We start from the raw sequence: 27,538 nt of genomic DNA on the forward strand, positions 1-27,538 counted from the left end.
TAGCCACATTCTTAGTTAACAGCCTGGAATCCTGACTGTAAGAAGACTGAATTGCAAGCACTCCATCCTCACTTCTGGGTATTAAGGAATGCCATTCAAGCTTTCCTACTTAGATCTGACTGAAGATATACTATCGATACCCAAAGAGTACATTTGATTTGCAAAACACACCTATGTAACAGCATTGCTCTCCTTTGGGCAGCATATATACATATTTTTTACTATGAATATTTATAGATATAAGGTACCCCACTGGATCCTGAACTAACAGTATCCTGAGTTCAGTTTACCTCAAGCTACAAAATATTTCATTGGCTCAGCTGGTTATATGGCAAGAGCTCCAAAACCAAAGAGTAGTCAGAAGCTGGCCATTGCACATATTGCAAACATGAAAATTTTCAAACTCTAAGACAAAATACAAAGCAATCATCATAAAGTCAAATGTCTTCACTGTCCTCCCAACAATTTAATTCCAGTTAAATTTAACATCCTTTAACATTTATACCGGCAAAGTTATAGATTCAAACCACCTAATTCAGACATTAGTAACTTGGTCTTGTAATCTCCAGTTACCTTTTTTTATGGTATTGTATTACCATAGCAACTGCATACCTAGATGAAACTAAGATGAGCCTAGAATTCTACATCTTGAATTTCCTTTCTTTCCCCACGCATATTTTAATATGAAGGCATGCACACATTTTCCTCTCTAAACAACTAGTATGAAAGATAAAGGCAGACTGGACTAAAATCAAGGGAAGGTTATTTACCAGCTGTGCTCTTCAACATGTGACTGCACACAGACAACAAGTGTCCTCCCAGCTTAGTACTAGAAAGCAGCTGTCTTGTCTCATCACTCATTTGTAGGAGCACACAGAAGCCCTACCATTCCCAAATGCCACAATGATAATGCTACTACACAATCTGCATGTGTCTCATCTTCCTGCCTTTAGAACAACTAAAATATTCCAGAACTACAAGGAGGTGGAAGATAAGAGTGTTCTAGAAGATCTCTTCTGCACAAGGCTATTGGTGAGCAGGTTCATTTATTCTCAGTCCTTGTTTCTACCAACATTTATGCAGTCATGAGAAGCAGCACAGTCTAAAATCCCCTTTCTGGGGGGGGGGAGGACCCTAGAGACCCCAAGATGAAAAAAGCTAGATAAGCATTAGAACACTCTGCACTGGCAGGGCAGTCTGAGAAAGACAGTAACGATCTTCTGGCAATGGCATACAGGTTCATCCACTAGACGGGGTACTAATAGCACTGCTTAACTTTAGTGCCCAGGTAATAATAGGCAGGTCCATCTTGGGATATCTCATGAAAGGGTGTTAGACTAGGCACTAAAAAAAGATATGCTTAGAATCAACTTCTCTTCTTGTACCAAAAAAAAAAAAATCTATCAGTAAGTAACCTTCCTTGCATGCTCTTCTAGTACCCAAAGAAAGGACAAGACATCTAACCTTCCAAGCAAATGCAGCCTTTCATCCTGGAAGGACTAAGGACAGTTAACCATTCAAGCCCAGCTGAGAACATCAGCTCTTGACAGACTCAGAAACTCTACTTACAGTTATCAATAATATGTTTTCCCATCTTTTTCCATCCAATCCTATGCAGTTATAACACACAGAAAGACAAATTGTTCTTCCATGGAAGATAACTCAAGGAGATCCCAAAGACATCAAGGTCAAGACACAGCATGTCAATACATGAGATACTTGGCCGTTCCAAAGACAGCATTAGCCATCACCAAGTACTCGCTTAGCTGATAGTTACATATTAAGAATTAACCTATCAAGAGCTTTGGAGCTCAGTGTCAAGTGCTGCGAACCCAAAAACTGCTGCTAACAGGAATAATAAAGAATGGAAACATACATTTAATGATATTTGCCATCTATTTCTTGCAGAATTTGTTTAAAAATCAGAAGTTTTAACTGTAGGAACTATGACAAAAAACATAATAGACCATTTGGAGTTCCTGATTATTCTTGACAGTATGCAGAACCTTGCTGTGACACTTGTCACAGCTGTTTCAGGTGCAATGCAAGGTGGTCACCTCTGGGAAGGATCAATGTGACAATGCCAAACAGCTGGGGGATGAAGTCGCACAAAAATCACAGATTATTCCTCTAAGAGTCTCTCATAACTGGAAGATCAGAAGAGTGGCAAAATACAGAAACCAAGCAACATTGTTCATGTTTTTTGCTTGTAAAATCATGTATAAGACTGTATCGATATGCTAATAACTCCATTTCAGTCTTGCAGACAAGTTTAATGCTACTTTAGAGGGTATATTGAGGGAAGATGAGGAAACAGCTCAGCAACTGTAAAACTCAAGTATGTTATTTCATAATATGAAGAGGAATAAGAAATCCTTCAAACATCTAAACATTAAATATGAAGAAAGTGCTAAAACTGAATTTGAGGGATCAGGCCAGAAGCGAAAGCCACTCCATAATGAATCCATAACGCAAGACCAACTAATTAATGATGCTTTGCCAATAGTACGAGCCCATCCCCTCCTCAAGTTATGACTTGAACTAATGAGCCCAGAGAAGAGTCTGGTCAACAAGCCATATGAACACAGAATTGATGCTGGCACTTTTCAGTGCATTAAAAAATAGTGCCAGAAGGGAGAGAGCTGAAAGTTTACTGACATGTGCAGGTGGAGAAAACTGCATAGACAATATAATTCCTGTTTTCAGTCTGAATAATCACACCCATGGGAGACAAAGCAGCACTCACTGAAGGGCAAGGCTCTTCTATCTGAAACACCCATTTCAAAATCCACAAAGGAACAGGACATCTGAAGAATTCAGCAAGAGCTCTGAAACAGGGTTTAAGCTTAACTGCCTCACACTAAGACAAATTACAGTGTTCCCATAGTGATAAACTGATTTCATTGGTAAGAATGCAAATGTTCATCTGAATGACAAAGCTTTGAGAAAACTTGCCTCCAGGTTCCATGCTGGCTTCACAGGCTTTCCAAAAAAACCCCAAACAAAACACCAAAGCCCAACATTGTTGGTCCTCTCATACATGTGCCTTAAAAGAACTAAAAATACACTGCCTCAAGCAATGCTAAAAAGTAAAAACATTGTTTTCATAGCCAGTGGGATATGATCACTTCCAGCACCAACTCTGAAAAGCCTCCCCAAAGTCAAATCCAAAGAACAGAACAGACATTTGAAAGTGACTGAAAAAGCTTTGTTAGTGAACCAAAGGAGCAATGAACTTCCATAGCTCCAGGGTGGTGTTCCTGTACTAATTCTAGCATTTCTGCGTGTCCAACTTGAGAAATAACTGTAAAGGACACTAAAGGTAGACTAAAAAAAATTCTGAACAATTTGACACACTGACAACAGCAAAAAAATCATCCCTGAAAGACAGTAGTAGCACCCTTCAATGCTTTGTTGCTCTTTTCTTTGATAGTGTTAAGAATATTTCTACCAGTACACCTATGGCAAAAAAAAAAAAAAAAAAAAATCACATCCTTTGCTGGGATATACCCAGTACACATATGGAAAAGCATTCAAACTTGCATTTTGTCTTGCAGGAAAACCAGTGGTCACTTTGTCTTCTGAAGGAATGGAACACCTTTACATTGGTTTACTGATAACAAAGAAAACACATTAATTCACTATTATTAGAGCAAATTCTACATTTCTAGAATGCAATTTAACAATCAAGAAATTGTAACATTGGGTCTGATTTGACATGATCATGACACAAACTCTGGTTGTAGCATACACTTATCATTCAGCATTGCTCATGAGCCAAGTCTAAATTTAGTAGATTAATGCAGTCACCAGAAAACCCTTTGTCTCAACCTAAGTTACAACAGTTTAAAGATGCGAATGCATGACCAAATGGTTACCTGACTCCAGGAAAATGTCTTCTTTTAAAGACTAAGATAAAGGAAGAGGAACAAAAAAAACATGGCTGGCTATAAAAGTCCTGTTTCTTGTTGCAAAAGAAAAAGCTTAATTAATAATGCAGCTTTCTTACCTAAATAATTTTGAGTAACAAAGATGAAAGGAAACAGAATCATAGCACTGCCTACACTCGAAGGAACACATGACAGTTATACAGTCCAGAGGTTTTTGACTGCTCAGGGCCTTGTCCAATGCAGTTTTTACTACCTCCACAACCACTAGACAACATGTCCAGTGTTTGATCACCCACACAGTGAAAGATTTTCTTGCTATCCAATCAGTATTTCCCACAGGACAACTTGCAGCTGTTGCCTCTTATTTCAGCCCTGGGTACCTCCAGGAAAACACACTCTCCCTATCTCATTCAGCTGTGGCAGAGGGTGGTAAAGCACTCCCCAAGTCTTCTGAAGACTGAACAAACCCAGTTCTCAGCCTCTACCCAGAGGTTATTAGTTTCACCCTCTGAGCACCTTGGTGCTCCTCACTCCTGTATGTCAGTGACAGATTTTACAACTCATCTGACAGCAGAGATTCTTCTCCTCCAGGAAGGACTTACAGATAAAAGATTACCCAAAACAGTATTCTGCTGCTAACTGCATTGTATGTTGCAGGAGACTCTAAAAGTGTCACACTATTCTACTCAGTATTTTAGACTGCACACATTCAATCACAGAATTAATCTGAAAAGAGCTTATCAGGTAAAAAAAGTCTGATGGAAGTGAGGTTTCATACAGATAACCTACTTGTTACCATGGATCCAGGAATTCCCTTTCAATTACTAGCTATGGTTGTTAGGAGTCCACACAGAATTATGCACTCAACTCTCTACAAGTCAGATATATTAAAAAACACCCAAATACCACTTTTCATACATAAAAATTCTGTAAGTGATGCAAGAATCCAATATAATACATTATTAGTAAAAATCTGAGTAACTAATGAACAGCAAAGTACAAGTTAATCTGTACAGTCAAATGTGGTGCAGCACAGGCCAAAGTCTGAATTCTCCTCTTAAGTTTTGAAATGGACCTTGGCATATTAACCTTTTCCCTGAAAAGGGAATGAGCTTAGGGATTTGATGTCATTTGGTTTTTTTACTACTGCATGAAATAGGCACTGAGCTGGCCAGACCAATCCTACCCCTTGCGACCACACCCGTCTTTTTAAGGAAAGAATTCAAATCGGCAAATTAAAATAGTTCAGTGCCTCAGCATTTGCTATTTCTCCGAGTTTGCTGGATGTCTGAGTGGGTACTCCAGTATATTAAGATCTCGATTTTAAACTGTTCTATAGATGTAACTTGGAATATATTTCTTCAGTTCTTACCTTGAATTAAAAAGACTACTGATTTGATTATAATCTTTTTAAGAACTCAGTGTGAGAGTAGTACATGTTTCATATACTCCTTAGTGGCGACATTCTTTGGGAGATCACTACTTTACCTTGTGTCTGTACAAACAGAACTTATGTCACAACCAATTAAGGACACAAGTGCTTTATAGAAATCAATTTCTTCTGCTAACATATTTGAAAAGCCATGAACTCCCTAGACAGAAAGAGCAAACTCATTCTACTAAACAGACCAACAATTGCTCCACAGGTTTCTGTTACATGAAGGAGAAGGAGTTATTTGTTTTTTTGTAGTACTATTGCATAAAGTTACTTGAAATTAAAATAAATTACTTGAAATTAATCAAGACACAAGCAAGTATAAGCAATTAATGAGTATTCTTCTGAAGAGCCATTTATGCTCCTACTGTAAACAGTATCAATGTTTAAACAATATTTACTACAGATCACTGTAACCAGAGGTTAGATCTTACCTCTTCCTGTATCCCACTGGTAGTAGTTAATTTACTTCCATCAGTAACTGTTATAATTATTGCTGGCTCCAGAAAAAAAGGGTTTCGTCCCTAAGGGGAAAAAAAACAGTTACTTAAAATGATGGAACAAACTTAAGTTTTTAAATAGCCACTGATATAGACTAACAAAACAACAAAGATTGAGGTATTTATTTTCCTATACCACACAGTGCAGCAAGATAGGTTTCTGAGCCTTTTTACAGTCAGACCATGGAATGCTAGACACTTACCATGTCTATATTCAAAGAATTCACACAGAAACAGCAAAAATGGTAAACACAGGACTTCAAGAATAATGCTTTGTCAAAGTATTCTGACAAACCAGCAGCTGTGTTTAGAGAAGCAACCACCTCCTCAAAAGGTACTTCCAAATCCTCCCCATTCCAGGACTGATCTTGTGTGATTTAATTACTCTGTCTCCAAGTAAAGTATTTGCATAGTATCTTGTGATCATGACCTGGGTTAAGAACTACTACTCTATGTATTAAGACTGATATAAATAGCACCTGTTCCATTCTGATCAAAGTGGTTCAAGATGCATACACAAAATCTACTTCAGGAACAAAATACTAGAAAAATAGATAAACTTTCTATACATATCATTTAAGACAGAAACATATACAAGGCAAGATATTCTAGGATCCCAGCAAGGCAGCTAGCTTAGCTGTAACAAAAACTTGTGTTCATTTATTGGTATTCCTTTATCTATTGCCAGTATTCTAGGAGCCTTCAGTGTCTTCTCAAAACAAATTCCAAAGTATACCACAGACATGTCAACTCCTAGCTTAGGTAACCCATTTCACTCTACCAAGGGTTAATAATGGACTGCATAAGTCACCCCAAGATTCTGTTGAGTAGGTCCTGCTCTTCTCTTGCTAATCTCAAGGCCTTGTTTTTTTTTTTCCTCAGGAAACAAAGAAAAATATAACTAAACCCATAGCCTAGTTCTGCTTATCAAGACAAACTATCTCATGAATGCTTGTGGTTTACTCTAAAAACATGGAGAGAGAACTAACAGTTTTTAAAAGACCCTTTAAATCCGTTTTTAGAACCCATTAAATAGAAAAGATTATCTAGTAATTTTGTGCTTCAAACAGAACTATTATTTAACAATCTGAAATATATTTAGTGAAGGGTATCCAGTTTGACTACTGTGGCAGGAGGCACCGCGACACAGCACCCCAGTGGTCAATATTTTCTCAAATCTTAGCAAAAAAAAAAATAAACTATTTCTAATAGTATACCATTACTACAAAAAATAAGCAGAAATTCAAATTTAAACAAAGATCAATCTCTCCCATGAAAAACAAGCTACTTCATAATTTAATTTAAACAATTATTCAAAAGGATTTAAGAACTCTCAAAACACTCAATTTTAATTAAAATAATTTCCTAAGTATATCTAGCCTTATTTAATTCTCAACAGTTACAGAATGTTTTTCTGCCAACTAATAGTTTACCACAACTGCAAAACATCAGCTGGAAGCTAATTACATTGCACTGAAATAACACAGAAAGCAGGGTTTGTAACTACATACTTCTCATGAATACTGACTGTAAAAATACTTGAATGCTATTGTTAATAAATTATTGTAAAAATGAATTGACAATTGATAGAAATAACAGATTTATAATGTCATAAGCAATGCTAAGTTAATATTCTGGTGCAATTTCAAATACAAGTATTAAAATTTCCATCTCTGACAAAGCTTTTATCTGGATATCCTCATCATCTTGAAAAACTTTTTTATTCATTAACTATACTTGGTCTCAATTTTTTCCCATCTAAAAAGTTTAAGATTTAAACAGTTGGTGTTAGAATGATCATGAAATTATAAAGAAGGAAACAAGAATTGCTGCACTTAACCCCCTATGAAACATGTCTGAGGGATAAATGTCTATATCCTCGGGCTACTCTTTGTAATTTCACAAGCATTTTACGTATACAAAGCATAGTCACCTCACATACTAAGAATCAACTTGTTTTCAGAAAGAATTAAAATATATCACAGAAGCATTTCGGAAAAGCCTATTACTGCAATTTACTACTTTTGACTAAAAATTTCCATGTCATTAATTTTTAAAGACTTCCACTGACTCTTCTGACCCTGGTCCTCACCTTAGTTATACAAAGGCATTCAAAACCAGTATTAAGTCAACTACTCCTAATCCTCTAACAAAGTGCCCTCTTATTTCTGTAAGCTCTCAACAGTCAGACATGATAAAATTGACTTCTAGAAGACTTACCAATTCTTTTAACTAAACTCTAGCACTTCTGTCAACAATTGGTTGAGAACTTTGTTTATAGCTAATTAATCTAATTCTACAGTAGTCAAATTACTGTCTATTTCTCTTCCCCTAAAAGTACACTTTTAAAAAAAACAGTAATTTTACACAACTAGGAAGTATCATCCGTCAAAATGCATAGCAACATCACTGACTGTAAATGCATAGATAATTAATTCGGTCCAGCCCAATTATTTTGGATAGTCAGAGGAACAGTGACAGTGTACACTACCATGTCTTTGGCAGCTTACAGGTATGCTGCAATGCACTGGGGAAAGCATCTCAGGATAACAAGGTATAAATAATAAGCCTGCTTCCAACTTTGATAACTAGCTAACCAGCATGAGGTTTTATTTATTTCAAAAGTAAATTCTTTTCAACACACTGCTTTTCCTTCTGAAAGTTTACAGCAGTGGTGAATAAAGGAAGAAGCACCTATGACTTTAATGGATGACAACCCATGTAACAAGGTACAAGGAGGATTCCTTCATTCACCCACAATCGGCGTTTTCCAGGACACATGTGCATCAAGACAACAAAAAATCCCACAGACCTCTTTTGGAAACAAAGTTACTTAAAACTCAGCATCAAGACCAGGGAAAGTCAGCTTGACTAAAATGGAACAAGCATGAGATTCAAAGCCTTAAAACTAACTTATATTATACAACACCTTTTGAAGAATTTGACAGCTTCATGACTGCTCCAAAACACAAAGTAATTCAGCTGCATTGGTTGCCTTTCTCTTGGTCTCCAGCTGAAGCAGCTCTGTGCTCAGATAACACAAATACAGAGCACCACTGAGCTCCACACCACTCACACAGGGTCACAGTAAGAGGCATCCCATGCCATCCCAGCTTGTGTGATGCTCTCAGAGGGAAGTGTATCAAATTATCAAGACACATTACTGCCTGGTTAAAGCTCTCACAACTAAGAATTCACTCCCACTAGCAAGTAAGCTTAGCATCAAATTTCAGCACGACTAATTAATACAAATATTTTTTTTCCTTCTTCCAAGTGTAGAGGTAAAGCAGTTCAAGAGCTACTGTGACCTCTACATATGCAAATATACAATATTATACATGCAGGAAGAGAAGATAAATTAAAGACTATCGTTATCTCTAAGCACACAAATATTAACTTCAGAGTCCAAAGTGTTGCAGAACTGAAGAAATGGATGAGGCAGAAATGTGACCAAAACACACCAAATCAGAGACCAAAAATGACATAATAAGCAACAACTACAAAAATCAGATTTTCAGTAGTACAGAAATTTCATGCCCAAGAAGGGCTGGGAGCTGAAAATACACATGAACTGAAGTACATATTTTTTAATAGAACATATCAGCAGGAACTGGAAAAAACACATTTTGAGATCACGACAAATGTCTAAAAGGTACACTTTCATTTCAGTAAATCACAAAGCTCTACAAGCTGTATTGCACATCTATCTCCCATTATATTTTCTCAGCAGAGCCTTCCCATTTTCAGAAGTATCAGCCTTAACTCAGTAAATTTAGACATCTGATCAGGAAATACAAAATTGAAGTATCAATTTTTGAATTCAGTCTTGGTTTTTTATAATTTAGAAGGTCAAGAGCCTCAAATGCTCCTAAGAATCTGTGAGCAACCATTGTTCAAAAGCAATAGCTTAAAATGAAATCTAAAAGTCAGAATGACAAAAATTATTAGCTTTAAAGCTATTTTTAAACTGATAAACAGCTTAAAAAATATCACAACACTGAGCCTGAATTTCAAACTAAAACAGATGGTCCAAATCCATCAGGGTTTTCACTTTTTTTGTTTCTTAGAAACTTCAGTTACGCTTTAGCAAAATCATGAAATGTCTAAGGCATTAACATTTATTAGAGACTTTCCCCTTCATTGCTCAAGGCAGAACACTATCAAGTCAAGTACACAGAGGTATTTAACAACTGCTCTGATCATCAGTTACATAACAACTGCATCATCTTGTGCAACTTACTTGTCCCACTCACATTTTCAGTAACTTTGGCTATTTTCTATTATCCCCACAGAATTAATCAATGTAGTTGGCAAGTCCTATAGAACCAAGTGTACTTTATGCTTTCACACAATTGATGATGCCCAAGTCACAAACACAGCTGAATACACTGGTATCACAACAGTATTTCAGTCAATTTATAGCAATTGAACACTACAAAAATTACTTGGCCTTTAAGGATTTTCAAATATATATAGACACACACCACAACCATGCATATACATGTAATGCACTACTAGTACTAGGGAAAGAATATGCTTTCAACTTTGCTAGATCAGTAAATTCTTTCCTATTACTTGGTGAGAAGCAAAATTTATTTAAATGGAAGTCTACCTGGATGAAGCTACTCTATCACCTAATATTTAGCACAAACACACTGTGAAACTTTGATCTAGCAAAACAGAAAGAATATGGTGGGGGAGTGCAAAAAGGGCAGTCCAATTCCACTATAACATTTTTATTGATGAATCTGAATCCCACAAGAGCACCATAATTCTGTGGCCAGACTAAAAAATAAAGCACTTCTAAATTCTGTCAGAGTGTTATCTAATTGACTGAACCTGCATGATAAAAATAACTTTGCAATTATATTTATTTACTATGTCTATTTTAAAACTGAAACTGTTTCCTTGAAGTGGAAGCACCTCAGTGTCAGAGATACTTCTATGCCTTCAGCCCGAATGAGTAAGAGCTGAAGAACATACAAATTCTGTACAGGCTTAAGATCTGACAAAGATGGACTTCACACACGAAGAAAGTTGCTAGCTCATCTATCTTGCTGTCCGTAAAGATTTCAATATATTCCCTTGACGTTGATTATTCAATATATAATACAGTTTTGCAGTGGTAGCAGTTCTGTCTTAGTAGAAGATCAGATACTTGTACAGATGTATTTCAAGATCACTTTCAGAAGTCACAGAAAAAAATTGAACAAGAGCTACACCAACCAGTTTGAATTTTACACAGGATGGGTGTTTTGAAATATGTTAAGATTTCAAGCCACAAAAAAATTTAATACAAACTAGAAATCTCCCTTGTTGCCTGACAAAGGCAACAACACCAGTCACAAAAAGAAATCTATGAAATAACCTAATGAAAGCCCCATTCCAGAAATTACATTATCTCCAAGAAAAAATGCCCAGTGTTTTTCTGAAAGGGCTGCAGACAGAAATATGATTCTTACTATTAGAGCTAGTCCACACACACACCTGCAGTATGGACAAGCATCATCTGTCATCATACTGAAATCTTTCAGCTCTCCCTGCAGTACCCAAGGTGGGAGGACTTGTGCTCCGCCTTTTGTTCACACTAGGCAGCTGGGAATACTACCTCACCAATCGACAGGTTTCAGAAAGAACACAGGAAAATTCATCACCTGTTAAAAGATAATTTGAGGGATTGCCTCACTACAACCAAAACTCTAAATCTTAAGGGGGAAACAACTACTATCAGAAAAGAAGGTGATAGTAGCAGGTTTTAAAAGACCCAAGTGTGGTCTCAAGAACTATAAAGATCTAGTTCCTCTGTATATGTGAAAATATACACACCCAGGCTGAATAAAAAGATCACACTTCAGCTAAGGGATGAGGGAAAGAAACAGGTTTGACAAACGCTTGAGTCTTGACAGAGCCCAAAACAGTAAAGGTACCATGAAAACACCAACTCTCAACACTACCACAGATTCTCCCACGTGTTTTGCTGTAGTTTCAGCTGCAAAAAAGCAACATTTATAAACTGCTATTTGGCCAAAACAGCCCATCAAAGAGTACATCACCTATGCAAACTTTTACTTTGTAATTGGAACGTCAACCAGCAGAGGGGGCAAAAGTTAATAAAAATCTATCCTCATCTGAGGCAACTGAGTAACAAGAAAACCTGATGTGTGCTCTGTTTGCATACTACCTCAAATTGCACAGGAACAGGTTAATACCTCCTGTCTAAATCCATATATCTAAAAACCCTAAATATTCTTGTGTAAGTAGAAAACAAGAAGTAATCCCTCAAAGAACTCTAATTTCTTAGAATACGTTTAATCCAATAGCTGGTTCATGATTTCTAAACAACATGAAAACACATACTATCATTCCACTTCTTCCTTTTTTTGCTGCAGACTGCCCATCTTTGGAAGGCTCAGCCACAAACACTGAACTGTATTATGGACATATTCCCTTTGCTTTTGAAGCTAGCCTTTCCCTCCACCCCCCACCCCAGTATTCTATCTCAAATTATTTTGTCTTTTCCAGAAGACCTTAAAAACAGAGTTTTAAGAAGGCATAGTAGAATTTATCAGGGGCTGAATCTATGCTTCCATTAACACACCATCTCCCTCCCCCCACAAAAAATGGAAAATGCTTTTCAAGCAGCAATGATTTCTCCTGCACTCATACTCTGAAAGTCAACAAAATTGCAACAATTTTGCAGTAAGGACAGCTAAAAAAAATCTTTTCACCATGATGCAAGATTACAAAACCTAAATTCAGCTGTTCTGCTCCACAGACTACAGCAAGGTTATTGTAGGCAAATAAATTTCCCACATTCTAGACAATTCTTTAGTTAACTACATAATAAATACCAAAGAGTTACTACAATGCCCAAGACGTGGGCTAGTGTCAGTTTCTTAATTGGATACCTATGTATGATTACAAGGCAGTTACATGGTTTCAGTTTCATTTCTTACTAGCACTACAGACTAGCAGTAGATTAAGTAATTTGTGCTCACAAATATTAGTTTTTGTACATACCACTGTTTGGTGGCATGAAGCTTCCTGCATTTCAGGCAACCAGGAACAAATTAAGTTATAGACTCAAATAAAAAAAAATTTAAAGAAAAATCAGTTAGCAAAAGGTTTTCACAGCCAAACACAATTGTAACAGCACACTTTTCCTAAGGCTGAGTCAGAGATCAAACTCCTCAGAACATCAGTTGCAGAACTAAGGGAGAATTCTTGAAACAACCATTATGTCCATAACACAGACTACCTAAGGTCCATTTAAGAAAAGGAAATTTAAGGTATTGAGGAAAATAAATGGGATGAAAGCAAGTCATTTTCCCCTTGGTATTTTGGACATAAGCATTTTTTTATCTCCAAAAATCTTTTTTAAAATAGCCATTTACGATTTCAACTACTGAACCTCCAAACATGTCACCTTATACTAGCCATGTCCAGTCTAAGCTGTACAGCAAAAACCAAAGAGCCAGTCAGATATCACCTCTATAATTAGAAATGCTAGAGACAAAACAGCTATCTGAATTGCACAAGAGGCATCAAACCCATTTTCAAAAACAAAGTTACAGAAATATATCTAAGCATATCAGCCATTTCCTTTGCTAAAGATTGCAAGTTTGTGTTCTATAGGCAATGATTTCATTGCATATCCATCCTGAAACATGCCACAGAAAATTAACTGTGTTTAGTATTTTTATAGATGCTCATAAGTTTAAACATTGATTTTCCAAGTCTGGCTCTGAATGAAGTCTGCATAAAGACTATTTAATTGCGCAACTTCAGTCATTTTGGAACTCTCGCAAAAAGTCTGTGCCAAGAACAAAACCAAAACTAACAGCAAGAAAAGAAAAGGCAACTCAAAGCAGCCTTAAAATTAGTTTCAAGGCAAGAACAGATCATTTTGGAATACACAACCTCCATATTGAATAATCCACATGTGACAACAGAAGGCATATGTTAAGGAAGCAGTTTAAGACTCTATTCATGTTGAATAAAGGAATCATTAATACATAACAGAGTTACCAAGACCTCAAACTTAAAACCTCAAGATACTTTCATGTGCCTAAATCAGAGAGGTCCCAACATTAGTAAGTCACAGTTTCAAAAATCACAGGTTAATATATAGGTTTGTCCTCTTTCCTTCATTTAAGAACAAATCTAATTGAGTTTTAAATATCACATTATATAAGTGATAATTTCTTCATTAACTTGTAAGTGTTCCAATTTAGATTAGACCCTTGGTAAGTTTCAGAAACAATTCAGTTCTTCAATCTTTCACAATTACATCACAGTTAAAAAAAAAACCACACACATAGAACAAATAATGAATTCCAGAAATTAACTAAACATTGACAAATCACATTGAAATGAAGAACAAAATGCCACTATCATTTGAAATATTTAAGTACTGATGTGACAGATAGATACTCCCAGAATGGGAAGAACTTTAACTTTTGCTTAAATTTAATGAATTACCTAAGCAGCAAAATCAACTGTGATCACAACTTGTATCTTATTTGTAAGGTAACATATAGAAAAAGATGCACCTTATCAGTTAGTTACAGGTTAATAAATGCATGACCACTGCAATCATCTGAAATTGGATAATCAACCAATAAGTTACACAAGTTTTCAAAGTTATTTGAGTGAACATAGTAAATGCAAGCTCCTGAAAATAGGTTCTATTTGAGCCTCTATAAACTTTTTCTAAGAAAAATAAAATAACATAATCCATACCAAGCATAACTTTAAAGTCCTCTACAAAGACTGAGTTTAAGATGATTTTGGTTTTATTTCCTAAAAATATTTCGGAATGTTTTATTCCAAAAATAACTGACCTTGCCAATCCCTGGATCAAGTCCCTAATTAAAGAAGCCTTTCTGCTTCACAGCTGGTTCTAGCTCAGTCAGTGCAATTCACAGACTAAGCCAGGCCTCTGTTCTCCATATGCCAGAGAAGGGTAACCAGTCCTACAGTTGCCGCACACACTAATTAGAGGAAAAAAAACTAACCAAAAGAACACACCACCAAGGAGAAAAGACAGACTTGTATACAAAAGTCTCCCCACAATTTAGGGAGTTAATAATCTAGGGTACTGATAAGATGACTAAAAGTAGCTTATTTGACCTATGAACACAGAGCAATTCTTCAGAGTAACTTTCCAAAGACTCCCCCACAATTCCTTCCTGGAGTTTATCACCACAACAGCAGAAGCAACTTAGCTGTTCTAAACCAATTTTAAACCAACACAGTTCAGTCCAGTTTATTAATCTCACTGATCAATCACTGATTTATTTTACTACATGAAGTCACCCAACTTGAAGCAAGGTTAATGCAACTACAAATCCATTTAGAGGCCATAAGTTCCAGAGCAGGGATCTAGGCCAAGTATGCCTTACAGACAGATGCATACAATCAAGTTGGCATTATGCATTCAAAGCTGGGAGGGCAAAACTGTTGCAAGAGAGATGCCCACTCCAGAAGATACGATCAGTGCCCTATGCAAGTCCATTGATGTATTCAGTATTTGTTCAACGTAGCTGGACAAAATGCACAGTGTATGCAAATTATGAATTAACATGTCATGGCACTGCTTCTTCCAAGTCAAATTTGTTTGAAGTATCTTGTTTCTACTAGAATAGATTGACAAGATTGTTTTCATTAGAAAAAATGAAGTATTTCATGTAAGGTTGTTTCATATTCTTTAAAAACATACTGGATTGGAATTAGACAAGTGATTTTAAAAATGTTTAATACTTTGCTGAACTTTGTTGTGCTGGGAGGGCTTAAAGGGCAAGCGGTTCCACATGGGATTTTGAAAAAACACCTTAACAGTGCTTGCTGTAGCTCTCACTAGAAGGTATTCTAAAACAAAACTAACTACAAATTTCAAAGATAGCATGTTTAAAGATTATGGTCTAAAACATGTAGGTTCAAACCAATATGCTTAATTTCATCACAAAGCAGATGAGAATGACTGATTTTTACCAGCACTTCATATACAGATCTTTGATATCAGTAGGCATACAGGTTCATGTTAAATCTATTGCCATTCCACAGAAAACAGGAGACTGTGAGAAAGCATCTCATTTCTGCCATTATTACACTTGTGATGTTGGTTATTACTGTCTGAAATTCTCCTATTTGGTCTTCTTGGGGAAGGGAGGCAAAAAAAAAAAAAGACCAGAAAAGAAATGTAAATAACTGCCTCTACCAATATGAGAAGCAAACTGCATGAGCAACTGTGCCAGCATGACAAAGCAGGAAACGCTAACCTAAACTTTGGTTCCAAATTTGGAGGCACGTGCAGCACAGGCCATTTCAGTGCAGTGCATTATGATCCCAAAATAACAAGACAAAAGTCATACTACAAAGGATTTTGACTTTTGAGAATAACAAAATCCAGTAACAATCCTAAATGCCTCTTGGTAAAATGAAACTTTTCAACACCTTAAAGAAAAGAGAACATATCACTGCAGAAGCATAAAATAGTCCATGTTAGGGAACAGTATTTCTTTCAGGTGCGATTTTTTGTGATTTTATAAGCTCAGGAGATCCTAGACAAGCATATAAGCAAGCAGTCAGCCTAGAATGTGTGACTTAAAGCTGTCTCGTGTCTACAAGTATGATCAGACAATATCTCCTAGGTACACTGTTTACCTGTATTTGGAATACCACAGTATTTAAGCCATTGTGGCAAAACACCCTGAACTCTACGGAGCAATGCCCAGTTTTTACTGTGGGAACACATCTGCAGTTCTGCTACTGTAGCTATAAATGGGTCTGAACACATACTCAAAAAACCATCAAGTAGTAGTTAACCTAAGATTGTGTTGTTTAATGCTCATACATGGCATGACCAAAACCCTGGAAAAACGTTAAGTTATTTAAAAACAATGTCATCATACGCAGGATACCTTTCAACATCCAGCTCTGAGTGTATTCGTAAGTTTCCAAAATATTCTTTATCAGCTGAATTCCATTTGGATTTTAGTTTTTTCTGCAAAAGATTTTAGTTATGCTTCTATGCATATGTGACATGCACTACAGAACAAAAGGCTTTCATCAAGACTACACAGCCTGGTAAGTCACACAAACAGTGTTTCATGTGCTATCTAAATCCAGGCTGCATCTTATTCATCACTGCATGAAAAATACCTAGTCTATATCCACTTGTATTAGACACATTACTTGACTTTTCTGTTTCAGACCAAAATTAGCATGTGCTTTTGTTACATTAGATTCATTTAAAAGTCAAACTCATTGCATAGCAGTAGTAATGCTGCTGAAAAATGTGCAAGATACTCTAGTGATGTGAAAAAAATTCATAAAAAGCTTATACTATTGAAAAGCACTTTCTATATGCAGTACTAAAGCAATTTTACCCTAAAAAAAATAGCAAAAACACTTTGAAATCCATTCAGTTAAGTGTATTTTATCTTCTCAAACCTTATTTGATGCAATACTGCTGAAAAAACAGTAAGACTTATCACTTCACAAATAACGCAATGTGAAACACACAGGGTATCAATAAATCAGTTTTAACAATTTCAAGCTTTGGTAGAGCCATGTTGGTCCTTGACACATGAGTGTCAAAACACCATTGATATATATTTTACCTACCTCACATTCAGTGCTTAGTCTTAGAAACCTCACTATAAACTGCAAGTAACTGAAGTTGATGGTTCATTTCAACCATTTGCTTACATTTGCACTCTATAACAGCAGCTACATTTTGAATGCTGTCTGTTTCCACAGAAACACCTATCAGTATTAAACCCTCCTATCAACTATAACAAGCTGTACATTTGCTATACCCAAAACCATTTGGTTAAATTGTGACTACTCATGTCCTGATGAACAAGAATAGTTACAAGAAAAAATCTGCCAGTAAAAGGCTTGGTATTTCAGACTACCTGAAATAATGGAAAAGCTGAACTGGAGAAAATAAGAAGTCAGTTTTCTAAGCGTAAACTGGGCTAATGAAGTACAATATTTTGTGTGATGTGACAGTAAACTCTCACTGAATTTTATGTGTTTAAACTGATTTCCTCCTGGAGACATCCAAATGCTGTATTTTTTCCTAAGCTCTCCATAAAAGTGCAAAAGCTGAAAAGGATCACTATTTTTAGTGAATGCTAAAAGCTGACACCCCATTTGAAGTTTTATTCTTCTGCTATCATAATAAAGCATACTAAAGCAGAATAAAAACCTATTGGATCCAAGAAGTATAACACTGAACATGCTACAAAAGTTTAAGGAACAGCCACCTTAATAGGTGTACTTTTCAAAATTAATTTTCTTGACAAAAGCCTCCAAAACAGATGGATCGAGCAACCCCTCAGTAAGACAAAAGACTTATAAAGCCCTACCATAGCATTTGTATCAGAAATAGTTTATGAAAAAATCTTCCAGGCTCTTGACAATCTAAGTGTGTTGACAGTGTTATTTAAGATCTAAATGTGAGATCTTGTGATCATCTGATCACATGGTAATTCAATCATTATGAGTAACTAATCCAGTACTATTTGCTTAAAGAGCACTATAAGTGCTCATAATACAAATCCAAACAAAGTAGCAAGAAAATATGAAGCAGATTTTGCCCAACTCCAGAATGACATTCTTGTTCAGAAGGTCAGCTGATGGAGAACTCTGGTCAACTCAAAGAAATTGAGTATACTGAGTCACTCTGCCATTTAGACCGACAGTCCACACTCAGCAGGGGTACAAGATGTCACTGGTGGAGACATAACTAGACAATCCCATCAAGCTTGTATCATGTCTTGTCATTAGCATGTGAAAGAAAAGTCTGTTTTACAACTCATTTTCCTGTAACAAGTAGATCTTGGCAAGTATCTTAGAAGTTTGTCAATATACCAAAATATAAGCATGACAGTCAAAAGATTTTTAGCCAGAGCAATTTCCCACAGAAGTTTGGTTTTTATTACATCACATACCACACCTATGGTCTGTATGACACTTTTTTTGTGAAATTATCTTCTCTTACTCTGACACACTCAGTCTTCAAATATCTGCCTGCTAAGTTTCAGTTAACTACTGTTTTATACTGTTAATATTTGTAGCTGCTTTAGAAAAAAGTTTATCAGCAATTTATGTTCTGAGGGAAAACTATTTCAAACTCAACTTTATTTTCCTGGATTTTTAAGTTTCTCATTCTATGTATGGTTAAACACCCATTTGTCTGGACTAAATTTTAGGTGGTAGACAAGACTAACAGGAAGATGACAGGCTATCAAGCCATAGCTTTAAAGACCAACGTGAAGGTGAGGACAATTAGCTGCTCTAGATCTCAAACTGCAAATGCTGAAGGTGCAAATGCTGAAGGATCATTTAAGTGGAATTTGTGGAACTTGATTTGTAAAAAATAACTATTTTGGTTAGAACAGCTAAAATGGGAACCTTTCACTTCAGCAGCAGATGACCTCCCACTTGCAATACATTGATCTATTTTTTGCAGATGCTAAAAAGAATTTCTATTTAGTCACCTGACTGCACATTGTGAATACCTCTTCAAAAGCCAGCTCCACATGTGGAATGGAGCAAAAACATGCTTAAGTGACAGTGGGTTCAAGCCCAGAGAGACTTACAATCAGAACAGATCAGACAAAGAAGAAGTCTTTGCTTCACAGGCAAAAGAGCAGCTATCGCAGTAATAAACACTACTAGTGAGTCAAAATAATCATGACAACTCAACTGCCCACTTGAGTAGCTGAGCACAGCTGGTTCACTTAGAGCAAATTATTTGACATAGGTTTAATTAGAGTAATTATCAGTAGCAATGGGAAAAAGCAGTATTTTGTGTAGGGACCTACATGGGTTAAGTGTTCAAGAAAGATTAATAAAGCACTTGTAGCTAAAGGAAAACACCAGAAAAATGGGAAAATTACACACAGATGTATAAAGACATCAGATGGTCACAGGAAAAAATCCCATGTGTGGAACTAGCCCTTTTTCAAAGTTTCATCACTGAACAGGCATTTTAAAAGTGCTTAGGCTCACTTGATCATCTCATGGTAAAGCCATATAATGCAGCATGACAAATTTCCTTCATAAACACATGTGGTATGTTATGATAAATCCTGCTTAGACCGGACATAGTGGGGGAAAAACGGGGACTTGTGTTCACAGCCACATTCCCATCTCAAATACCAAAAGCAGAACTAAGTATTAATCCTCAGATAGTGGACAAAGAATTACATGAGAATAACAAACAAAAAAGAGAGATTCAAGTTGGTATGCCCCACATGAAAAGTACTAGTAACATCCTTCATGTGAAACAAATCCAGGCTTGGATCCAGCAACAGAAAGAACTCTGTATGAGTCCTAAGGCATATGTTTAAACTATAATGTCTGTATTTTAGCAGCTCATGAGCATGAGAATGCTCACACCAAACAACTCCGGTTTTAAAGGGATAGCTGCAACAGCGAGATTTAAAAAGCACAGCTTCTTGAGGCTCTGATACAACAGGCAGGTTTATAAAAATACACATATGCAGAGAAATGTTGTGGTAAACTCACTGGAAAGACAGTGTTTTGAAAAAGTGCTCCTTCCAGTACTTTTGGATATGCAGTGTTGTTAGAAAAAAGGCTCATCTCCCAAACTGTTCAGCACTGTATAGAGAAAGCAAAGTTTTCATAACCCTATCAGGCTTACCAGCTAAGGTACTGAACACACTCAATAAAAAAAGGAAAAATTTGAACTGAAAAGGTCAACTTGGAGGCTATATCACACTAAAAAGCTGGCCTCATATGGAATATTCCATGAATATGCCACTTTGGACAACTAGCTAATTGCTGTCTCTGGGAAGTTTGGTTTTAAGATTTTTCCACCTAGTAACAGTCAACCTACCTGCCCATAGTTGTCTATGCCAGTTACTAATCTATTTAAGTTTAATAAATCAAAAGCTGTCCTTAGGGACTGGCCAAGAGTCGTAAGCCCTTCAGCTTGAAGGTTTTTCAGTTCATTCATAAACGTTGCATGGTTTTCCTTCCAGCCAGCCTGCAAAGAGAAACGTGAAAAGATTTATTCCACAGATAGAAGTTTTGCTTTCTTGTTAGGCTACAAAGAGCCTTCCCTGCTGCATGCAGCTCACTACAAATGATAACAAAACACCTCAGAAGTTAGTAGTATTTGATGTTGCTCCAAAAAAGCCTAAAATGATGCATTTCTCTTAATCCTCAGAACTCCCATTTACCAAAGGCGCATTTTCACTTTGTTCCACAGGACAGTTCTCTGAGGACACCGGTGCCCAAACCTTAGAGTTATATACATCACCTTCCCAGAGCCCTGCCCAGATGGAAGCCAACTGCGCTGTGAAGCGACCTCCAACAGGTTCACCGTCCTGTGTCATGTGGACCCACCGCCCCCTTCCCCCGCGTCGCCCCCGCCCTGCCGCGGCGGGGCCAGGGAAGTGCCGTCCCCTTCCGAGTCCGGGGCTCTCAGGGCTGAAGTCGGTCGTTCTCCCGGCTCGCCCCTTCCAAGCCGAACTCTCCTTGGAGTTGCTGTCACTTCTCCCAACTTGAATACATATCCCCCACAGTTCATTGCTGCTCGCACACACCGCACAGGGGAAAAGCGTCGGCCATGTTGATGTCAGCGCCGCCGCCGGAGCCCGTGTGTGCCGCGCTCCCCCGGACCGCCGGCAGCCGCGGCGAGGCGGGCGCGGGGCGGACGGGCCGGAAGGAGGCCGGGGAGCAGGGGGGTGAGCGGGGGTTACCTTGATAGCGTAGGGAGGCTCCTCGAAAGTGACCAGCATGTACCTGTCTCCCCTGCTGGCCGGGTCCCGGGCTCGGAGCTGCGGCGCGGGGGACAAAGCAGAGGGTGAGCCGAGAGGCGGCGCCGCCGCCGGAGCCCCCCGGCTCGGCCCGGCCCTCCTCTCCCTCCCGCACTCACACGCACTCGCTCGCTCCCGCCCTCGCCCCGCGCCCCCGGCCCAGGCAGCCCCCCGCTCCCTGCCGCCCCCTCCCCTCCCCGCGCAGCCACTCTCGCTCGCTTTCTCTCGCCTCCTCTCGCAAGGCAGAGCCCGGTACCTTCATGAAAGTCTCTACAGCGCCTTTGGCTATGTCCAGATAGGTGGTGCCCAGATGGGTGCGCTGGTTCATGGAGGCGGACGTGTCTATCAGGAAGAGTAAGATGGGCATAGTGCGGAGGGGCCGGCGGCCGGACGGCTACATGGACAGCGGGCGGGGGGCTGAGGGGAGAACCGTCAGGGGAGGCGAGGGGAAGGAGGGGAGAGAGAGAAGACGGGGGACGGGAGAGGAGTAAGTGGCTGTGAGTGCTGTGCACGGGGAAGGGCGCCTCCCCGCTGCCCCTCTGCCGAGGCGGGGGGGAAGGGGGGGCAGCCCTGCCTGCCCTGCCCTCCTTTGTGTGAGGGGCCTGCTCAGCCCAACACAGGCTGGTTTATGAGGGAGAGGCGGATAGGGCTGCGCTGCTGGCTAACCTTCCCCCCACCACCACCTTCCTCCTCCACCGCCCGCCCTCCCCTCCCCCTGTTGATGTTACTCAGAAGTTTCAGGCGGAGCAGCCGCAGCCCCGCTACCCCAGCACTTTCTCGCTCTGACTGAGGCGCTTCCTCGCTCGCCTCCCGCTTTTAAGGCAGCCTGGGTAGGTCGGCCCCGCCCCCAAGGACACGTCCCCGTCCCACGTGACTGTCTCCCAGCTCCACCATAGGGACCCTGTAGCCGCTCATTAGCATATTCAAATCGGAGGGGCGGGGCGGCCGCAGCCGGCGGGGGCGCGCAGGCGCAGCCGCGGGCGGGGGGGCGGCCGGGGGACACGGGGCAGGGCGCGCTGGTGCGCGGCCCCGTGGGTGCGCTGCGGGCGCCGGGCATGCGGAGGGGCAGCGCGGGAGGGACCCGCGGGGAGAGGGATCTGACGCCGCCGCCCCTCTCGCTGAGCTATTTCGAGGGCTGCGGGGTGACGCGTCCCTCGGGAGCAGCGCCCTGCCCGACCCGCCCGCTCGGGGAGGGCGGGGGTGTCCCCCGGGGAGCGCCGGGGCGGTAACTCCGGCGCTGGCGGCTTGTCGCCGCCGGGAACGGCGGGTGAGTCACGGGGGTGGGAAGGAAGGAGGGAGGGGAGAGGGCGGGCACCGCCCCCCGCCCCGTCTCCGGGCGCCGCCGGTCTCCTTGGGGCTGCGGCAGGTCCCCGGCTGCCCCCGCCGCGGGTGCTGCCCCTGGGCGGGACGGGGCAGTGCCTTGGGGCTCCGGGACAGCGGGGCAGCAGCCGGGTGCTCGGCAGTGCCTCCGGTCCGCGGAGCCCCGCCGGCGCCGCGGGAGCGGGGGATCGCTCCTCAAGGGAACTTCGGCTCCTGGCAGACAGCACGGGGGTCGCCTGGCTTGTCCACTGGGTTTAGGGTGGAGAAGACGGTCTGGTACCATTTAGATGATGAATTCCCAAAGACATGATCTGGCCTCTCACTCGATCCTTAGGGGATAAAAAATTGGCTAGCCTTAGCTGTGACCTTTTTCCTTCCATAGGAGCAGTGATTAATACTGAGGTTTCATCCATGCTAATACACTCCAAATTTACTTCTTATAAATCTTGTAATTATGGACTGTTCCTAACCAATTAAAGGCAAAGATCTCTGTTCTCGTTTTTTGGCAATTTGTTAGGGTTTGGGGTTTTTTTTCCGCAGCAATTGAGTCTGCTCTTTATGCTCACAGCCTTGGAGCAGTAACTCTAGAGCCATTTCTTAGCATAATCTGTTCAGGAGAATGCTCTGTTTCCTATCTGACTGATTTTTTTTTCCTTCCTGATCCAGCTGATGTGCTCCCTCAGCTACTGCTCTAGAAGGTTTAAAGCAGCTGTGCTGCTACCCTCTCCCAAGACAAAATTAGCAGTGTTCTGGCTTAATTCATCTTGGTCTTCCAGGCAAGATTTGTGTCTTGTTAGGCAAGAACTTGATTTGGCTTTTCTATTATCTTTTTTTTTTTTTTCCCTTCTTTTTAAGACTAACGGAAGACTAGCATTTCTAGGAAGAGAGAGGGATAGAATCACATTTCCATTGCAAATAGGTATTCATTCTTATGCTTTCATGCAGCTTATTTTGGCTTTCCTGTTGGTGCTGCACCTGTGACCTGTGCCATCCTTTCTTAGGCTTTGGGGTGAAATCAAGGACACTTCCTTTCAGCCCAGTTTACTATTCAAGGCCGTTAAAATATCTCCCATCTTAAGGACCCTGGGAGAGCTGGGAAGGAATCTTTGGAGTTGGTGCAGTCCAAAATACAGCAACTTTGGCAGTAACTTCTTTTACTATGATTATTTTTCACTGTGGATTATGTTGCTGGTGATGAGAGTGGCCAAGCTCATGTGTACCCAGTGGCTCTTGAGCTGCTTGTGTCTTTCCAACTGTTCATTATTAGACCTCTAGCAGTGGTACTGGGTCTCATGGCCTGCATCAAGGCTGTTCTGGTACAGGTTCTACTGTTTAATCTGAATCCCTCTTGTCAGAGGGAGAAAACCAACAGGTGCCACAGAGGGTTTTTGCTGGGTTACTGGCAATGCAGCTGCATGCCAGTCCCTGTTACACAGTAAAACATTTGGACTATCAGAGAGGCTTGGTTCACAGTCATTTTCTCTCCACAGAGATATTTTGGGACACCTTCTGTCCCCTCAGGTCCCCAAAGAAAATTAAAGGTATCTTGAACAGCTCCTAAGCAAGACTGGTTGCTGGAAGAGTAGTAATTGTCTCCCTAAGGTGGTGGGATTAAAGTTGTAGGCTGCAGTGCTGCTTAAGCAAATCATGCCTTGGGATTAGTAGTTTTATTTGGGAGTAATGTTGACTGAGGGTATGATAATGGCCTTTAATTATCTGCCTTTTAAATTTCTGAGATAGGCACATTGTTCAGACATGCCATATTTGTATGTTGACCATCCTAATAAAATCATAATCACTTCTATGTGTAAAACATCATGCATATTCTTGGGGAATGGTCTGAAAAATGGGAAACTTCTGGAGTGGTTCCTTTTTCAAAGGGCTGGAAAATAGGCATTTTGGAGTCCTTGTCATATCAAGAAAATGTCATGGTGGAAGCAGCCTGTACCATGAAGATGTTGCCTAAATCCTGAAAGGCCATTTGTTATTTTTATTTTTTGTTGCCAGTAAATGAAGAGAGATCAGCGAAAAAGCCATGTTCATTCATGGTGGTAGTTCTAAACCAGCATGGATTCTGAGTCAACTTAGAAAACTGCAAGCTGTAGGCATGCTGTAAATATCTTGCCAATGCAAGAGAAAAGTGAGACTGAAGTAGCTGGACCCACTCTACCTCTAGTTCCCTCAGCCCTAGTAATTATCACTGATGGAAGAATCCCACAGAAAAAACTTATACACAGTTCCAGTAGGATTCATACAAGGAAGCTAATTCACTGTACTTTTCTGTATGCCTTTTGCTGTTATCTTTGAGGCCATTTGGAGCAATCAGTCCTTCCCACTCCTATGCATCTTAGATCCATATTAGATCTGCTATAGGGCAGAACCACGGCCAGGTGTGTGTTGTCTGTGGTAGGCGTTGGTACTTTGCTGCTGGGAGCAGGCCAATTTGATTAATACTGAGAAAGAATCTGTCAAAGACAGGTAATCAACCCAAGCCTTAAGTGTGCATCAGTCTCTTGATGTGAGAGTCATAATGGCTAGTACTGCCATCAGAGTTGCATTTATAAATCTATGTGGGAGAATGGCTGCAAAGGAGCAAACCCCAATGATATTAGTGCTTATGCTCATTACTGCCAGAGCTGACACAGCTGAGCAGAGAGACAGAGTGAGGCTGCCACTGAAAATAGATGCATCTTTCTTTTAACTTTTTTTAATATGTTGGGCAAACTGATGCCCCATGCGAGCCAGTTCTACCTTCTCTCCTGAGTCAAGATGAATGATTTAAGCAAGATTCTGGCTGGAGAAGTACTCTTGCTGTCCTCATGATCCAAAAGATTCCACCTGCTTCCATACAGGTTTGTATTTCTTGTACATCCATGAAGAAGCATGAATGTATATGTATGCCTAAGAATATTTGTTTTCTCATCTTCAGAGAATTGGTGTTGCCCATTTGGGGACAAATAAGGTAGTATTGAAGGTGCAGATTTACTTTACATTTGAATGCTAAGTCAATAAACTGAAAATCAAATATAAGCGTAAAAATATACCTAAACCTCACCCCCCGTCCTAAACTTCATGCTTGAATGGAAGATGCTGCATTAATCAACTTCAAGCAGGTCTGAGAACTAAAACTGATAGTTTAACTTTTTTTTTTTTAATTGACTTTTTCCTCTGTATGGAATTATTTTCACAAAGAAAATTTCCAGATCTTAATCAGTCCGGGTCCTAATGATACAGGGAAATTTTTTGGAGTTTCCTTTAGAATATAGTTCTGTAGCCTTTTCAATTGTCATTAAACACTTCCCCCCATATTTAACAGTCATGTTTTCCATTTCCTTAATTTAATTCTACTGCATATCATTAAAACATATTTCTTTATACAGCATTCTGAGTTTAAATTTATCTTTTAATATTTGTGTCTTCTTTTTTTTAGTCTTCCTTTGGCCATGTTCTCTACATTGAACTCACTTGCTTTTTGATACAAATAAAATTTTATTGCTTACTTGTCTTGCATACATAACAGCATGTATTGTTGGGGGGGGGGGTTGTTTTGTCCTGTAGGGGTTTTTTACTAGTTTCAATGCAGGGGGGTTTGACCCTAATTTTTTTTTTTCCCCTCTTCCTGAAATTCTTACCAAAGATGAACTGATTAATCTTATAATTCAGGTAACCTAGGTAAACAGAAGACTTTTTTTATGTATATTCTAGGACTTGAATGAGGATGCCTATTTTTCCAAGATTAGCAGAGGCAACTGCCTTCCTTTGAAACTGGCACCTTTTAGAAGCCTGTACTTTGGGTTCCCTAGCACCAGAACAGAGTGAAAGTACATCTCTCTGCAGAACAATGACCTCTAAAAGAAGTAGCATTCTGGCTTCTCTTGGCTCATCTTCAAAGACAGCCTCTTTTTCATTGTCCATCCATTGGGAAACCCAGAGGATAGCCTTTGAAACTTCCTAGGGATTTTTGTATTCCCCACCACCCCTCCAGTCATCCAAATCCCTTGCTGTTTCCTGGCTTGGGAGTTGGACCCACAGTGAAGAACAGTGTACCATCCAGAGGAAGAACAGTTAATGTGGAAATGCAAAGAAATGGGTACAACAGGAATTTGATAGAGCTTGTTTTCTAGCTGTGCAGACTGAATGTAGGTACTGGGAGACAGAACTTCTTGAGTATTTGTATACTTAGTACTTAGGTACTTCCAAATAAAGTTATGATGGCAGTGTACAGTATGAGTATTTTCAGATAAAAAACCTGATCTCTTTGAGGTCATCTGACTGACAGAAGAATTCAGTCAGTTAATGATGGAGAGGTTGCAAGGCACCTGAATAGAAGATAAGGAGGTTTCTGTCATTAAATAAATTTTCATTAAATAAATTGTTTTGGATACATGCTTTTTCTTTACTATTGCTGATTGAAAAATCTTCTCGACTATGCACTGTCTTCATATGTATTTAACGGTGTTTAACAGAGCAAGAGCTCTCCTACTTGGTACCATGGAGTAATATTAAATATAATATGGAAAAAGCTACTTAAACTTTTCAAAATTACAGTTGCAATAAGGTAGCACACATAAGAATTCAATTAGATTTACAGTT

The 27,538-nt window shown here is 39.5% G+C and overlaps 1 protein-coding gene across 2 annotated transcripts in view; it reads right to left on the minus strand.

The window, feature by feature from the left end:
• The window catches only part of INTS6 (integrator complex subunit 6), a 38,519-nt gene extending 16,113 nt beyond the window's left edge, over positions 1-22,406 (minus strand). Inside the window, exons 1-6 of one of the 2 annotated variants that reach the window (XM_021526586.3) lie at positions 22,354-22,406; positions 21,882-22,042; positions 21,569-21,646; positions 20,701-20,850; positions 12,846-12,869; positions 5,760-5,849 (exon numbers count right to left, since the gene is read on the minus strand). In XM_021526586.3, the coding sequence (XP_021382261.2) occupies positions 5,760-5,849; positions 12,846-12,869; positions 20,701-20,850; positions 21,569-21,646; positions 21,882-21,992 (453 nt within the window). In that variant the 5' untranslated portion in view covers positions 21,993-22,042; positions 22,354-22,406. Of the gene's footprint in view, positions 1-5,759; positions 5,850-12,845; positions 12,870-20,700; positions 20,851-21,568; positions 21,647-21,881; positions 22,291-22,353 lie in introns of those variants that run through there. The other variant, XM_021526587.3, reaches the window with a different exon arrangement.
• Positions 22,407-27,538: the final 5,132 nt, after the last annotated feature.

This window comes from Lonchura striata, chromosome 2 (assembly GCF_046129695.1).
Source record: "Lonchura striata isolate bLonStr1 chromosome 2, bLonStr1.mat, whole genome shotgun sequence".
Classification (NCBI taxonomy): domain Eukaryota; kingdom Metazoa; phylum Chordata; class Aves; order Passeriformes; family Estrildidae; genus Lonchura; species Lonchura striata.